Here is a 17482-nt window from a genome sequence, read left to right as displayed (position 1 = left end):
GCAACAGTCCAGCAGCCAAGACTGGATGTGCAGTTGCTTTGCAGATGGCAGGAGTCAGGATGGCAGAGTGCCAGCACAGGATGCCTATGAGTGGCCGAGTGGTCAATCAGAAGGTATCTGACCCGATCTGCTCCATCAAAGGAACCAGCTGAGCACCTGAGTTTGAATAACTCTGCTTCTTCAGCATTTTAACACAGCAGCAACATTTTGGCCCCCAAGCTCCCCACAGTGTTGCTGACAGGTGTGCACCAATGTGCCCTGGACTGTTCACTTTTCCTGTTTGCCGTACTGGAAATGAGAGTGATGGGAAAGGAGGAGGACCTCCTTGTGAACCCGCTCTTAGGCATGGTTAAACTTGCCAGCAACTGATCCAGGGACTGGGCAACAAAGGGGGTCATCTGGCCTGCTTGTCTTCCCCTCTACCACAGCTACATTCACAGTCAGGTGTTGCTGGAAGGGAGCAAGCAGTGTCTACAGGCACCATCGAGGCTTTCTGTGCCCATTGGGCACCTCAGGGGCTGGGGTGCCTTATTGACCCCTTTATTCACATTTCAGTTTGATGCTCAAGTTTCATTTGTGATTTATTTTGTTGAAGTCAGTATCTCTTTCAGGCATTACCCACTTTACTTTGCCCCTCAAGTCATTTGGATAAGCCAGTTAAACTAAATCAAATGAGTTGGAAGCCTAACACATCTCCTGGGAGTGCTATTTTCAAAGAGGTTCCACATCCAAACTTGTCTCCACATTGAGCTTAAAAATCTAGCCCCTTAAAACAAATAAATAAGAAGCAAAAATGATTCTGAGCGTGAAACAATTTTATTGTTCAATTTATTTGTGGAGTATGTTTTTGTCCAAACATTATTGGATCGTTGAGGCTTAATTCAGCGAAATGGATCACGCAGTCATGGGGAGAAAATCTTGAGGCTGCATTTCAGGGGTAGGGAGGGCAAATGGCTCAGTAACCAATCCCTCTCTGAGGAAAATTGGCCAGAAACCGATTTGTTCTGTTCAATCCTGCCCCACTGCCATACCACGCTGCTGGTGGGCTAATCTGACTGACAGTGGGACTTCCAGCCCTCACTGGGGAGGTAGATCTGCCTTTGGGAGCTGCTGGCCAAGATTTCAGTGGTGGCCACTACTGGAATGGCAATTAGTCCTGAGAAGAAAGCACAACAGGTTCCAAAGTATGTAAGTCTGGGGCATTGGGCAAGGAGACTTTAGCCAGCTTAGGGACAGGGGAATGGTGATCACCACTCCGAGGAAGTTACTGGCCGTTGCCAGTAACACAAGGAGAAAATGGTCATCAATTATTTTACATGGAAAAAAAAGACATAACAATACAGATCATTTTGCCAAGAGTACTTTATTACTCACAAAGACTGTCTTTTAAACTAAGAATGTAAGCAAAAGTCAGTTTCAAAAACTAAAGTTAATTAAATGCAAGTTTATAATAGTTGAACCAACAACTACAGTCTTCCATGTATACTATAGAGCACAATTAATCGGATACATCAATTAAGTTTGGGTAAATGATAGCTGATACAAATGTAATCGATACAACGTTTTGAATGAATATATATGTTGTAGCTGAACAGTAGATGAAGTTGTAGCGTAACAAACTGAATAGAGGATCATTTTCACTTGTTCGTCCTGTGTTTGAAAGGGCACATTACCTCTCACTGTTCCAGGTTGAACTAATGGTCAAGTTATTGCTGGACGGAAGGCTCCACTTTACATCACCAGCTTTTTACCTATCCTGGTCATTTTAGATCTTAAGGCTGTCAATTGAGGGAGGAGAACAAAGAGGAACATTGTTACTTATATTTCTATGACATTCTCAGATTTCACATTTTACAACAGAATTCTTTTGGAAGAAAGATATATATCGCAACATGCACACAGTTAGCCGTGAAAAGCTTTAAGGCAACATGGCATGCATTAAAAGCACAGAAACATTTTATGTAAGTGTATTAGATTAGAAAAGGTCAGAAGTCTTGTTGAAGCCCAGAAAACATTAACAGAATTGAAGCAGTGGTTAACATTGTAGCCTCACAGCACCAGAGACCTGGGTTCAATTCCAGCTTTGGGTCACTGTCTGTATGAAGTTTGCACATACTCTTTGTGCCTGCATGGATTTCCTCTGGGTGCTCTGGTTTCCTCCCACAATCCAAAGATGTGTGGGTTAGGTTGATTGGCCATGCTAAATTGCCCCTTAGTGTCAGAGGGACTGGCTAGGGTAAATGCACGTGGTGTCAGGAGGATTAGCAGGGTAAATAAGCAGAGTTACAGAAATAGGACCTGGGTGGCATTGTGGTCGGTGCAGTCGATGAGCCGAATGTTCTCCTTCTGCACTGTAGGGATTCTATGATTCTAAGTTCTTTATAACAGAAAGACATTCTTAGCAACAATCACTTCAGTTCACATAATGCACGTTGAGTTTGAGATGTTACTAGCCATAACTATCTACTCAGTGCTGTTACGCTAAAGATATCATTGAAATCTTCATAGGACTAAAGGCAAATAGAACCAAACAGCTTGTCCAGTAGCTTGGATTTTAGTGCTGAAGGTAGGAATTGGTTTAATCAATCAAATGAATTGCAAAACTCAACAAGCGCAGCCTTCTTCCCACATTGCGAAGGAAGAAACAAACCTTACAATCTAAGCATCACTGAGACAAACTGTTAATTGCAAATGAACAGTTGTAGCTACAATGCTACATAGCATATTTAATAAAAATGTCTTTCGTAGAGTCATAGAATCCATACAGTGCAGAAGGAGGCCACTCGGCCCATGGAACCTACTCCAAAAACAATCTCACCCATGCCCTATCCCACTCTACCAAACCAGTTTCTAGCTATAACCTGGATTATTCTTTATCAACTGTTGACTCATTGAGTTAGATTGCAACATTGAAAATTTATTCACAATATCTAAATTTCAATGCAATAGATTTTTTAAAAATATAGAATTGCGCATCATTTTGGATTTTCTTTTTTGTATCAACAAGTGTAAGTTTGGAGGAAGCAATTGAAACAAATTTCTATTCTGCTTTGGCTGATCCAGAAATTCAAATAATAAAGTTGAAAATGGTGCAAGAAAGGCAACTGAAATATTTACTCCTTTAAATTTCAAAGACAGCACGGTGGCACAGTGGTTAGTAGTGCTGGCTCACAGCGCCAGAGACACGGATTTGATTTCCAGCTTGGATCACTCTTTGAGTCGAATTTGCACATTCTCCCCGTGTGCCTGTGTCGGTTTCCTCTGCGTGTTCAGGTTTCCTCCTTCTGCACTGTAGGATTCTTTGAATTCTGGAGGAATTCTCATTTACTATTGTCTAATGTTAAAAGTGACATTTTAAAATGTAATACAGTAGCAAGAGATTGTCGTTCAGTAGGCAAACGGCATTTTGGTGTCTATTGCAAAGGGGTTGGAGTTTAAGAGTAGGGAGGTTTTATTGCAAGTGTACAGGGTGTTGATGTGGCCTCACCTAGAATACCGCAAACAGCTTTGACTCCCTTAACTAAAGAAGGATATAGTATCATTGGAGGCAGTCCATGGGAGATTCATCAGGCTAATACCTGTGTTGTCCTATCGAGAGAAACTAAATAACCTGTGTCTGTATTCCTTGGAATTTAGAAGACTAATGGGTGACCTTATTCAAACATGGAAGATCCTGAGGGGGCTTGACAGGGTGGATGGTGAGATGTTTTCACTGTTGGGAGAGTCAGGAACGAGTGGACATAGTTACAAGGTAAAGGGCTGGTCATTTAAAACTGAAGTGCATAGAAATTTCTTCTCACAGAGGGTGGATCAGGAATTCTGTGCCCTAAAAAGTAGTGGAGGCTGGATAATTAGAATTATTTAATAGATCAAGGATTAGAGGGCTATGAAATCATGGAATCCTACCATGTAGAAAGAGGCTATTCGGCCCATTGAGTTTGCACCGACCACAATCCCATCCAGATCCTATCCCCATAACCACATATATTTATCCTAGCCAGCTCCCCCTGACACTAAGGGACAATTTAGCGTGGCCAATCCACTTAACACATGCATCTTTGAACTGTGGGAAAAAAAACCAGAGCACCCAAAAGAAATGCACGAGACACAGGGAGAGTGTGGAAACATTCTTTAGAATGCGACCCAAGCTGGGAATCGAACCCGGGTCCCTAGCGCTGTGAGGCACTATGCCATGGTTAAAATGGTACAGAAAAGGAGCAGAAGCCAGCATGGATAAGCCAAGAACATATTTGATGGAGGGGCAGGCTCGAAGGGCCTGGTAGCCTACTCCTGCTCCTGTTTCTAGTTCTCTCGTATTGAACAAAAACAGAGAATTTAGAGTCATCCAGACTCAAACCGTTGGCTCTCTCCATTCATGCTGTCAGACTTGCTTGAAATTTTCCAGCATTTTCTGTTTTTATTTCAGATTCCAGCTTCCGCAGTAATTTGCTTCAACAAAATAGTTTAAATTCATTGCAAAATTCTAAAGAATTCAAATGTAGCACATATTTTCTTTGGTGGTATAAGGCAAGTGAAATCTTCAAAGGGAAAATCTTTTGCCTGTGGCAATAAAATACATAGAATTGGCCTAAGACAGATTTTATGTTATAATTTATGCTCAAAATTACAGACAATCTCATCTGAGTTTTTGTTCAAAGTGATGTAAATTATTTTTCTCAGTTTGGTTGCAGAGTTACTTCAAGTTAGTAGTACACTGCCATTTTCAATTTCATCCACAATTTATGATGCTAAACTCAGCTTCCTAGTGAGTTTTTTTTGAAAATAAAATTTATGAACTGATCATATTTTGCAGGAGGATATGGATCTAATCCTACACCTCACTCAAAGTAAATGCATTAACAAAAAAAGTTGTGTATTTGCACGTTGTTCATTTTGTCAAGTACTGCTACATAATTATTACATTTCACAGAACATGCTGGAAAAAAAATCTCTGGCAGCATGTGTGGAAGGCGAAACAGAGTTTAATGTTTTAAGTACGTTATGACTCTTCTTTGAAACTATTGAGAAGAAAAGTTATATTGGACTCAAAACACTGAGTGGGGTTTTCCATGCAACCCGCTCTTGTTTTGCGGAAGCGACCTGCTTTGTGGGCGGCAAGTGGCACAGTGATTAGCACTACTGTCTCATTGGTTTGATTCCCTTGGGTGACCGTCTGTGTGGAGCTTTGGAGTTCTACGAGGATGTGTCTAGGGCGGTGGATAGAGGAGAGCCGGTGAATGTGGTCTTTCTGGATTTTCAGAAGGCGTTTGACAAGGTACCTCACAAGAGGTTATTGCAGAAGGTCAGGGGGCATGGAGTTGGGGGTAGGGTGTTAGCGTGGATAGAGGATTGGTTGTCAAATAGGAGGCAGAGAGTGGGGGTTAATGGGTGCTATTCGGATTGGCGGTTGGTGACTAGTGGAGTGCCCCAGGGGTCGGTGCTGGGGCCTCAGCTATTTACCATTTATATAGATGATCTGGAGGAGGGAACCGAGTGTTTGGTGTCGAAATTTGCTGATGACACCAAGATTGGTGGAACGGCAAATTGCACGGAGGGTGTGGAGAGTCTGCAGAAGGATCTAGATAGGCTGGGCGAATGGGCCAGGAACTGGCAAATGGAATTTAATGTTGGCAAGTGCGAGGTGGTCCACTTTGGTAGGAATAATGGTAGGAAGGACTATTACTTACGCGGCGAAAAACTGCAGCAGGCGACGGTGCAGAGGGACCTCGGGGTCCTTGTGCATGAGTCTCAAAAACCCAGCCTGCAGGTGCAGCATGTGGTCAGGAAGGCGAATGGGATGCTGGCCTTCATAGCAAGGGGGATTGAATATAAAAGTAGGGAGGTCTTGCTGCAGCTGTATAGGGTATTGGTGAGGCCGCAGCTGGAGTACTGTGTGCAGTTTTGGTCGCCACACTTACGCAAGGATATTTTGGCCTTGGAGGGAGTGCAGAGGAGGTTTACTAGGCTGATACCGGAGTTGAGGGGGTTGAGCTATGAGGAGGGGCTGAATAAACTAGGCTTGTACTCATTAGAGTTTAGAAGAATGAGGGGAGATCTCATTGAGACGTATAAGATGATGAATGGGATGGATAGGATAGAGGTGGAGAGACTCTTCCCGCTCAGAAAGGACAGTAGGACTAGGGGGCACAGCCTCAAGATAAAGGGGGGGGGCGGTTTAGAACGGAGTTGAGGAGGAACTTCTTCACTCAAAGGGTGGTGAATCTCTGGAATTCTCTGCCCGTAGAAGTGGTGGAGGCTGCCTTGCTAAATATTTTTAAGACGCGGGTTGATGGGTTTTTGATAAGCGAGGGGATTAAGGGTTATGGGGAGAGGGCGGGAATGTGGAACTGAGCCCCGACAGATCAGCCATGATCTTATTGAATGGCGGGGCAGGCTCGAAGGGCTAGATGGCCTACTCCTGCTCCTATTTCTTATGTTCTTATGTTCTTAAGCATTCTCCATGTGTCTGTGTGGGTTTCCTCCAGGTGCTTCTGGTTTCCTCCCACAGTCCAAAAATACGCGGGTTAGGTTGATTGGCAATGCTAAATTGCTCCTTAGTGTTTAGGGGGATGTTGGGAGGATTAGTAGGGTAAATGTGTGGGGTTGCGGGGGTGGGGCCACAGTGGGATTGTTGTTGGTGCAGGTTCGATGAGCCGAATGACCTCCTTCTGCACTGTAGGGATTCTATGATTCTATTCTATTCTATGAACCCACCATTATAAGCAGTTTCCTGTTGAATGTGCCTCTTGCTGCTGGGAAACATGCATCGGGGCACGGCATCAACAGGACCAGAAGATCCCATCAGTGTGAACAGTCGGAAAGTTCCAGCCTAACTCTGCTTCTCTCTCTGTAGATGCTGCCAGACCTGCTGAGCTTTTTCCAGCAATTTTGGATTTTGTTTTGGAATTCCAGCAACCGCTTTCATTACATTTGACAAAGATCATCTATGCAAAGTCTACCGGGTGACATTTTAATTTGCTTAATAAAAATAGCAGCTGTTGCTCTTTAAAATTGTCATCATAAAACTGTCCTTATAAATTTTGAAATGTATTACAGCTCATAAGGATTACAGGACTTTTGCCAAAGGCACGTCACAACCAGCAGTGGATATTATGATCAATTTTTTTTTCCATAATATTGGAAAGCTAAAGTAATCCTAATACTTAAATGAGTGAATTATTTAGCAGTGGTCTGGATTAAATACACAGGCAATTAAAATCCTGTTTCCATTGAATTGAATTCGGGCAGTAAATTGAACTGGTAAATTTGAAATCTTCATATAATCAACATGCACACATACCTGCCTGCTTCCATCCAAGAAGCCTTTGAGGATTAAATAGAATTATATTTTTCACTCAATACTACTGTTGATTAATGCTTAGGGCTTAGTAGTTGCCACTGTAATTACAGATCCCTTCGTGTTTTCTTTAATTAACTCCTGTCTGAGTTCCACCATGTCTATCCTGTACATATTCGATGTCTATCCTATATATATTCGATGGCCAATTGTCAGGGGAAATTGGGTATGGAGGTAGGGTAATGATAACTGCTTTAATGCAATTATAGTTTTGCATTTGATGTACACACAACATAATTTGGAGGAAGGAACTGAAGGCACTATTGTTAAGTTTGCAGATGATACAAAGATATGTAGAGGGACAGGTAACACTGAGGAAGCAGGTGAGCTGCAGAAGGACTTGGACAGGTTAGGGGAGTGGGCAGAGAAATGGCAGATGGAATATAATGTGGAAAAGTGTGAGGTTATGCTCTTTGGAAAGAAGAATGGAGGCATGGACTATTTTCTAAATGGGAAAATGCTTAGGAAATCAGAAACACAAAAGGACTTGGGAGTCATTGTTCAAGATTCTCTTAAGGTTAACATGTAGGTTCAGTCAGCAGTTAGGAAGGCAAATGCAATGTAAGCTAGAATACAAAGAACGAGGATGTACTTTTGAGGCTGTATAAAACTCTGGTCAGACCCATTTGGTGTATTGTGAGCAGTTTTAGGCCCCATATCTAAGGAAGGATGTCCTGACCTTGGAAAGGATCCAGAGGAGGTTCACAAGAATGATCCCTGGAATGAACAGCTTGTCATATGAGGAATGGTTGAGGACTCTGGGTCTGTATTCATTGAAGTTTAGAAGGATGAGGGAGAATCTTATTGAAACTTACAGGATACTATAAGGCCTGGACAGAGTGGACATTGAGAGGACATTTCCACTGGTAGGAAAAACTAGAACCAGAGGGAGCAAGCTTGGGCTAAAGGGATGATCCTTTAAAACAGAGATCAGGAGGAATTTCTTCAGCCAGAGAGTCCCGAATCTGTGGAACTCTTTGCTGCAGAAGGCTGTGAAGGCCAGGTCATTGAACATAAGAACATAAGAACATAAGAAATAGGAGCAGGAGTAGGCCATCTAGCCCTTCGAGCCTGCCCCACCATTCAATAAGATCATGGCTGATCTGTCGTGGCTCAGTTCCACATTCCCGTCCTCTCCCCATAACCTTAATCCCCTCGCCTATCAAAAACCCATCAACCCGTGTCTTAAAAATATTTAGCGAGGCAGCCTCCACCACTTCAACGGGCAGAGAATTCCAGAGATTCACCACCCTTTGAGTGAGGAAGTTCCTCCTCAACTCCGTTCTAAACTGCCCCCCCCCTTTATCTTGAGGCTGTGCCCCCTAGTCCTAGTGTCTTTAAGACAGTGATAGATAGGTTCTTGGTTAATAAGGGGGGTCAGGGGTTATGGAGAAAAGGCAGGAGAAAGGGGATGCAACAAATATCAGCCATGATTGAATGGCGGAGCAGACTTGATGGGTCAAGTGGCCTAATTCTGCTCCTATGTTGTATAGTCTTACGGTCTAATTAGAGATTGTGCAACAGCATGAAATGCTATATGCATAGGAGGAGGAATAAGAGGAGTAGGCCATTTGATCCCTCAAGCCTGCTCCACCATTCAATAAAGTCATGGCTGATCTGACTGTGACGTTAATTCAACCTTCTGACTGACCTCTCAGAATCCTTGACTCCCCTGGCAATCAAAAACCTGTCTAACTCAACTTTGAATATATTCAATGACCCAACCTTCACTTGGAAAATAATTCCAAAATCTAAGAACCCTCTAATTAAACAGTTCCTCTTCATCTCCATCTTAATTGGGAGACCCCTTGTTTTGAAACTGTGCCCCTTAGTTCTAGACACACCCATAAGCGAAACACCCTTCTATCATTTACCCTGTTAAATCATCTTGGAACCTTACATGTTTCAGTAAATCACCTTTTATTCTTCTAATTGTCAATGAGTGTAGGCCCAACTAGCTCAACCTTTCCTTCATAAGACAACACCTTCAGCCTTGGAATGAACCTTCCTGCCAAAGTGGTACAGTGGTTGGCACAGTGGCACAGTGGTTATCACTGTTGCCTCACAGCTCCAGGGACCCACGTTCAATTTCGGCCTTGGGTGACTGCATTTGCTTGTTTTCCCCATATCTGTGTGGGTTTTCTCCTGGTGCTGTAGTTTCCTCCCACAGTCCAAAGATGTGCAGATTTGGTGGACTGGCCATGCTAACTTGCTCCTTAGTATCTCAAGGTATGTAGGTTTGATGGATTAGCCATGGTAAATATATGGGATCGCTGGAATACACTGGGGGAGAGGACCTGGTTAAGATCGTCTGTCAGAGACTCAGTGCAGACTCAATGGGCTGAAGACCTTTTTTGGACTGTAGGGATTCATGATTAAGGGCCAAAACTGTACATGGCACTCCAGATTCAGTCTCACTAAGGCCTTTACAGCTGTAGCAACATGTCCTTACTTTTATATTCCATTCCTCTTCCAATAATACCAACATTCCATTTGTTCTCCCAACCATTTGTTACATCTGCCTGCTCGCTAAGTTTTTGTGATTCATGTACAAGGCCACCCTGATTCCTCTGCATCAGAGTTTGGCAGTTGCTCACCATTTAACTAATATTCTGCTTTTCTATTCAGCCTGCCAAAGTGGAGAGGTTCACATTTTCCTATGCTCAAGGTGCTGAATACTTACCCACTCACCTCACCTCTGAATATCCCTTTTTAGACTTTTTGCGAGCTCTGAACAAATTGCTTGCCTATGGTCCATTCATTCAGTACATTGATGTTGATTGTAAATAGTTGAGGCTCCAGTGCTGATCCCTGTTGCACTCCACTAATTACAGTTTACCAACTGAAATATGACCCATTTATCCAGGCTGCAAGCTTCCTGTTAACTGTTGTGCTTATGCATTATCTCCAATACTACGAGTTCCTACCTTGTTCAGTGACCTTGTCAAATGCCTTTTAGAAATCTAAATACCACATTATCCATCCTCTTATTGATGCTTAAAACTCTTAGAAATTAAACAAAGCCATGTTGCCTCTGCCTCACTTTGTTATGATTTTCTTAATATTTTGCTATTGCAGCTTTAATAAAGTATTCAAATATTTTCCCTATGAATAACATTGGGCTAATTGGCAAATGTGCTGGAATTCTATCACCCTATCCATCATGGAATCGGAGCGGGCAAGGGGCGGACATTGTAAATGTCTGTTGACCTCAGGCAGGATTTTCCGGTCTCGGCTCAAATGAGGTTGTAAAACCCCGCCCACAGTTTCCTGCTTTCTGCCTCACTCCATTCCTGAATAGAAGTGCTACATTTGTGGTTTTCCATCTGCTGGGGTCTTTGCAGAAACCAGAAAACTTTGGAATATTACAACAAATGCATCCACTATCTTTGCAACTGCTTAGGATGCAGGCCATCAGGTCCAGGCATCTTCTTAGTCCCAGTAATATTCCTAGTATCTTTCTCCTAGTGACTGTGATTGTTTTAAGTTCCTCCCTCCCTTTTCCCTCTCAATTTTAAGTTATTCTTGGGATGATTTAGTGTTTTCCTTGGTGAAAACTGATACAAAATTCCAGTTCAACTCTTCCACTATTTCCTTGTTTCCCATTTTTAATTCCCAACTTTACCCTCTAAGGGACCAAAATTTACTCTAGCTATTATTTTCCTTTTATTTGCTTGTAGAAATATTTACAGTCTCTTTTTATATTTCTAGCTAGCTTTCTTTCATACTCTAAATTTTCCCTTAATTTTTTTGTAACTCTTTGCTGGTTTCTAAAATGTGTCCAATCTTCTGATCTACCATTAATCATTATACCATTATGCATATTTTCTTTCAATTTGGTACTATCCTTAACTTCCTTATTTTACAATGGTTGGTGCATCCTTCTCTAAGAATTTTTCTTTCTGAATGGAAGATATAGCTTTGCTGAGTTATGAAATATCTCCTTAAGTATGTGCTGTTGTTTCTCTCCCATACTTCTTTTTGATCTACTTTCCCAGTCCAATTCATCCAACTCCCTTGTCTTATAATTGCACTGATTTATGCCTAAGATACTCATACTAGATCCAAATTTCTCACCATCAAAATGAATGTGAAATTCTATGTGTTACTTAGAATCTCCTTTAGTATGAGGTCATTAATTAATCCTTTCTTATTGCACATCATTAGCTCCAAATGCCATGTCAGGACATAATGGATCGTGGACCATATAATTTCACAGTAGACCAGAACAAAACCATACTTGACCTTAAACAGTTGCTAACTGGTAAACTTGTCCCTTTGAATTAAACATCCATAACATAATGTTGTTAACAATGTGTCAATAAATTGGGTTAACAGTACAAAGAGTAGCACTAAATGTATGCTCAGAGTGTAGCATATATGCTGCATATTGATTCTCTTACTGAGAGTATGGGGACAGGATACTTTGTGCTGTACATTATGGAAATGGTATGAATGCTCTTAATATGGTAATCCAATGCAACAGAACATAAATTAGTGCTACATTTCAATAGGAAAAAGTTAATTCAGTAAGTGTCATGAAAGTGCGAGTTCCATTGCAGAATATACTTTGCTTCACTTTCCGAAGAAGAGTCATATTTCATAGAATCCCTACAGTGCAGAAGAAGGCCATTTGGGCCATTGAATCTGCACCGACCACAATTCCATCCAGGCCCTATCCCTTTAAACCCACAGATTTGCCCTACTAGTCCTCTAACAATAAGGCCCAATTTACCGTGGCCAATCAACCTAACCCACACATCTTTAAAGTGTGGGAGGAAACTGGAGTACTCAGAGGAAGCCCAAGCAGGCGCAGGGAGGACATACAAATTCCACACAGACAGTGATCAAAGGTTGGAATTGAACTTGGGTCTCTGACACCATGGGGCAGCAGTGCTAACCACTGTGCCATCGCGTTTGACTTGAAACATAAGATGGGATTCCCTCTGTGTTCCCCACAATGGGTTTAACGATGGCCGGGGAGGTGGTGGTGGTGGAGGGGGGGTGGGGGTGGTGGGGTTGCGGTGGAATGCTGTGGGAAATCTGAAAATTGGTTTCAAAGAACAATGTATAATACCACTAAGCCTGCGCCAATGCCCAATCCTTACTTAGACGCACTACTTATTGCCCATACATAGTTACTATCTCTCTGTTTGCTTCCCCTTCACATGTCTATCCAGATGTATATTGAATGTTACTAACATGCCTACTTCCACCACTTCCACTGGCAGTGTGTTCCAGGCAGCCATCACCTCTGTGTGAAAAGTTTCCTCACACATCACTGGAGAGTATTTGATCACATTCCTGACTTGCGAACTGTAGATGGTGGACAGACTTTGGAGAATCAGGAGGCGAGTTACTCATAAGAAAAGTCTCTGACCTGCTCTTGTAGCCACTGTATTTGTATGGCTAGTCCTGTTCAGTTTCTGCTCGATGAAGGACCAAGGATGTTGGTAATGGGGGATTCAGCAATGTCATTGAATGACAAGGAGAGATGGTTAGTTTCTTTCTTGTTGGAGGTAATCATTGCCTGACACCTGTGTGGTGTGAGTATTATTTGCAACTTATCAGCACCAATCTGACTGCTGTCCAGGTCACACAGTGATGGTGTGTGCCTAGAACACACTGCCAGTAGAGGTGGTGGAAGCAGGCATGTTAGTAACGCTCAAGACGTACCTGGATAGACACATGAATGTTTCAGAACTCATGAACACCACAGATATTATAAAATATGAGTTTAATATAGAGTGCAAAATTGGACCTGTAAATTCATGAGCTCTGATATAACTAAGGGGTATTTGCAACCCAACCAAAACCAGATAGAAGTTGAAATTACCCATGTATGTTTTGCTATCTTCCTGCATTTGTCTACTAAACAGAGGGATAGATACGTGCTGGAGATCAGCTTGCTTGAACTTTAACTGTGATGAACGGACTCCAAATATAAGTTCTGGGACCACCTGTTGTTTTAACAATTGACTTAAATAGGGGAGCTATTGTGGCTTTCATTCCAGATTGATCCAACTAGAAAGCAGCTGAGACCATGAAACAAATCAAATCTGTTTTTTAAATATTACCTTTCCCTGTGGGGCTCAGAAGGAAGGAAAATTCAGTCTTCCCCTGACCCAGGCTCAACTTGAACCCCAATCATGAAGCCCCACTAAAATCCTCCCCTCCAGCTGAACTAAGTGCTGGGGATCATTCTGTCCAATGCTCTGCTCCCCTCCTCTCTCCCTGGCTGTCAGCCTTTATAAGCAACTGACAATGAGTTTGTAAAGGAGGCCAGGGTATAAAGTCAGCCATAGCTTCAGCTGCAGAAGTGAGGATGACTTCCCACTCAAATCAAGATAAAATTGGCCTTTATCTATCTGTTCTTTAAATGCTATGCTTTACATTGGGTTATATTGTACTACAGATCAAAATAAACCTTAGTAAATCATAGTGGCACAGTGTGCTTAGCACTGCGGCAGGGACCGGGTTCAATCCTGGCTTTGGATGACTGTGTGGAGTCTGCACATTCTCCCCGTGTCTGCATGGGTTTCCTCCGAATGTCTCATTTTCGTCCCACACTCAAAGATGTGTGGGTAGGTGGATTGGTGTGCTAAGTTGTCCCTTAGTGACAGATAGATTAGCTTGGTAAATATGTGGGGTTCCAGGGTTAGGGATTGGGTGGGATTATTGTTGGTGCAGGCTTGATGGGCTGAATGGCCTCTTTCTTTCTATGATTCTATAAATCTTAAGACTATATCTAAATTGCAAATGTAAATACATACAAAATGTATTGATGGAAATCAGCAGGTACTTTCTTTTGTGACTGTGGAGGAAAACTATTCCCTGACCTTTTGCACAGAATTGTCACAAAGAGACGGAAAATGTTAGTCCATGCCAGTAATTTGAAAATATTTTCCATGACTGAAATATTAAAAAGATAGCGTGTAAAGAAAAACACGAATGGAAAGGAAAAATAGAGAATATATTTAAGTAAAGCACCCGGATATAGCAGCAATAAGAAATATTTTCCAAGCAGTTCATTATCTTTTGAATATTAAGACTATATTTCTTGTATTAGATTCATGCAGATAGGTCAGCATTACAAGACATTCCATATTAATGTATTTATAGACAGAAGCCCAATGTCCCTGGAAATATGTTGAGCATTTTTTCCAAATCACTATCAAGAAGTGAGACAAAATTAAGGAAAGAATTAATGAAGCACTTTTATTGACAGAAAGGTGAAGAATGTTAGCATAAAGTATCAACAAACTTACATGATTAGTGTACAGATGCATTGAAGCTAATTTTGCAAAGATTAGACCAGTAGAATTATTTTCACAATATAGTTCACAGAAGGATCGAGAAGAACAAAAATATAAGGCTAAAAGCCCGCTACTCTAAGGCTGAAGAAAACATGTGTTTTGCATTCCATCTACAGTTTACGTGAATCAATTCTCAACATAAAAAAGCTTATAAATATGGAAGATTCCAAAGTAAAGCACAGAATGAAGATATACTCATTATTATAGAATTAATATTTTATTGTTTGATATGGTCATATGGGGCGGTTCAGTGGCACGCTGGTTAGCAAGGCTGCCTCACAGTGCCAGGACCTGGGTTAGATTCCGGCTTTGGGTAACTGTGTGGAGTTTGTATGTTCTCCCCATATCTGAGTGGGTTTCCACTGGGTGTTCTGGTTTCCTCCCACAGTCCAAAGATGTGCAGGTTAGGTGGATTGGCCATGCTGACTTGCCCCTTGAGTGTCCAAAGATGTGTAGGTCATAGGGTAAATATGTGGGCTTATGGGGATAAGGCCTGAGTAATATGCAGACTTGATGTGTCTCCTTTTGCACTAGAACTTTGGCGTTCTAGTGTTACGGCTATGAGGTTTATAAGAATATTATATTTTGGGACTGTAGCTTTAAATTGAAGGTAAATGAAGGTCATGTGACCTGTTCTGCAATCTACTTGATGGTAAGTCCACCCTACGTTACTTACCTGCGGCCTGGGTCAATCCACAATCCTGGGACTCTGCTAGGTATTTTTCCTGCAGCAACAAGCGAAGCCTCTGCCTTAGGGTCTTGATCCTAGTGAAAGGTCCATTGGTGGCCTCACCACTGACTGATTGGCTTGTGGTTTGGTGGGCCTTCTGAGAAAGAGGCAGTGCCAGTCCCTTGCCAGATCTCCAACTGGCAGCTGAGACCACCGATGCCTAAACAAGATTCCGCCTTGAGTTTACCAAATCCCAGAGAGGTGTTGATGTAGTGATTTGCAAACTGTTGTGCTGTACAATGTCTATTTACTTCTAAAATGAAAGAAAATCGAGGTTGAAGATAGCTACTTAGTATTTACACCTGAATGCAAAGTTGGGGTGCTTTCCTATTGCCATGGTGATATGGAGGAGAGTGGAGAAAGTTTTTTTCAGATCAGATTTCAGGCTTCTCTACAAATAAATGAATATCGCAAGCGGACATCAGTTTCTGTGTGGTCATCTGAGGAACAGGCTGCTTGACTTTGCGAGTTACAACATTTGGATGCGGGAAGACTCTTGTAGCTACCCAACGATTTCAGCAGATTCATCCATAAGAAACATTGGAACAAGCTTCACTGCTGGTGGTGGCTTCAAGGTCCTCATTGAAAACTGAGGGAAGTGCCAAGAGATTGTCACCCAAAGAGTGGGATATTCAGGTTGCAACTGCCCCAAGACCAGAAATTCCCACCATGGTCAACGGACCTTTAAACGGTCCACCAAGTTGTCCAACCTGCCATGCCGAAGGCAGGACCGGAAAATTTACCTCAAAGTTACTACTTGGCGAAATGGGAATATGGGAACTGATTTGGAAGGTGGGAGCAACTATGGACTGTTTGCTAATAGGACTGTTGTTCCATGGAGAGTGCAATAGGTAATAAAAATAAATGGGGAATGATACTTTCAGTTGTTTAAAATATAAGTTGGTTACAAAAAAAATGTTTAGGCATGGTGACATTTTTAGTCATTTGGTAAAGTAAATGTTTTTAAAATGTGAAATTTTGAAATGTTATTCTTTTCAACTAGAAGTTGAAATCACTTTTTGGAAGTTATTAATCTTTGTGGAGATGCTTACAAAACAAGCAGGCCCTTCAACCTCTCAACCTTATTCTGTAAAATCTTTAGGTGGCAGCTGATTTTAAGCACCTCACTTCGATCACTCTTTAATCTTATACACAAAAGAATACAAACTTAATTTGTGCAACCTATCATCATGATTTAACCAGTTTAGTTGGATATCATTCTACTCAACCTGTGTTACATCCCGTCTGTGGGCAAAGTATTATGCCTATGGTGTGGTATCCAGAACTGAATGCTGTCTTCTAAATGGATTCCAACCACACCTATCAATTCAACAAGTAGCTAAATTTATCAAATTGAAAACTGCAGCAGGGTAGTGTGCTTTTGAAATTTTGGAGCACACTTTATTTTTCTATCTGATTTCAAGTCCGACCAGCTCCCCAGTACTGTTCCATCCTGGAAATCGGAATCAGAATGGGGCGGACAATGGGAAGCTTCATTGACCTCGAGAGGGATTGTCTGGTCTCGGTTCGAGTGAGTCCGTAAAATGAGTCTGCCAACTGGGGCACAGACTAACAGCTCAGAAAAGGAAAGGTGAACAATGGAGGTTCCATTACTGCACAAACAGACTGGTGAGAGATTGGACATGGATTATGTTGGAAGATTTAAAAGGGAATTTAATTGATAGTAGGCATAGAAAAAGATGGGGAGGGTATGCAAAATACCAAGGCATTTGTTGGAACAAGTTAGATGAACTGCAATATAATCATCTAGTCATGCTCATGTTCCCAAGACAAAATGTGAAATGCATCAATACACAAATCCCCTTGGAAGCCTGAGGCTGGAAAAGTAACGGAAAACCCACTGGATGTCTTTCCAACGTGGTCTCACTTCCATTCGAGTTTATTAGGGACAGGCTTTCAGAGTTGCATAGGCAATCAAGACACTTAAGGCTTCATTTAGTGGTCATTTTGAGAGGTGGACGCAGGTCTGCCTGTATCACACAGGTCCAATACTGTGTCTAGATCCTGGCAATGCTTTAAAGGCAGCGATATCACAGCATATGTCAGGTGTTGGGGTAC

General features: G+C 42.0%; 1 protein-coding gene across 4 annotated transcripts in view; it reads right to left on the bottom strand.

Moving 5' to 3' along the window:
* Positions 1-1344: 1344 nt before the first annotated feature.
* Positions 1345-17482, bottom strand: part of LOC145347635 (palmdelphin-like) — a 123792-nt gene continuing 107654 nt past the window's right edge. For all 4 annotated transcript variants that reach the window (XM_080195287.1, XM_080195286.1, XM_080195288.1 and 1 more), the window contains one exon: positions 1345-1778. In XM_080195287.1, the coding sequence (XP_080051413.1) occupies positions 1732-1778 (47 nt within the window). In that variant the 3' untranslated portion in view covers positions 1345-1731. The remainder of the gene's footprint in view (positions 1779-17482) is intronic.

Source organism: Carcharhinus amblyrhynchos, chromosome 9, assembly GCF_965287045.1.
Source record: "Carcharhinus amblyrhynchos chromosome 9, sCarAmb.v2.hapA, whole genome shotgun sequence".
Classification (NCBI taxonomy): Eukaryota; Metazoa; Chordata; class Chondrichthyes; order Carcharhiniformes; family Carcharhinidae; genus Carcharhinus; species Carcharhinus amblyrhynchos.
This window is presented reverse-complemented; position numbering and strand designations above follow the sequence as displayed.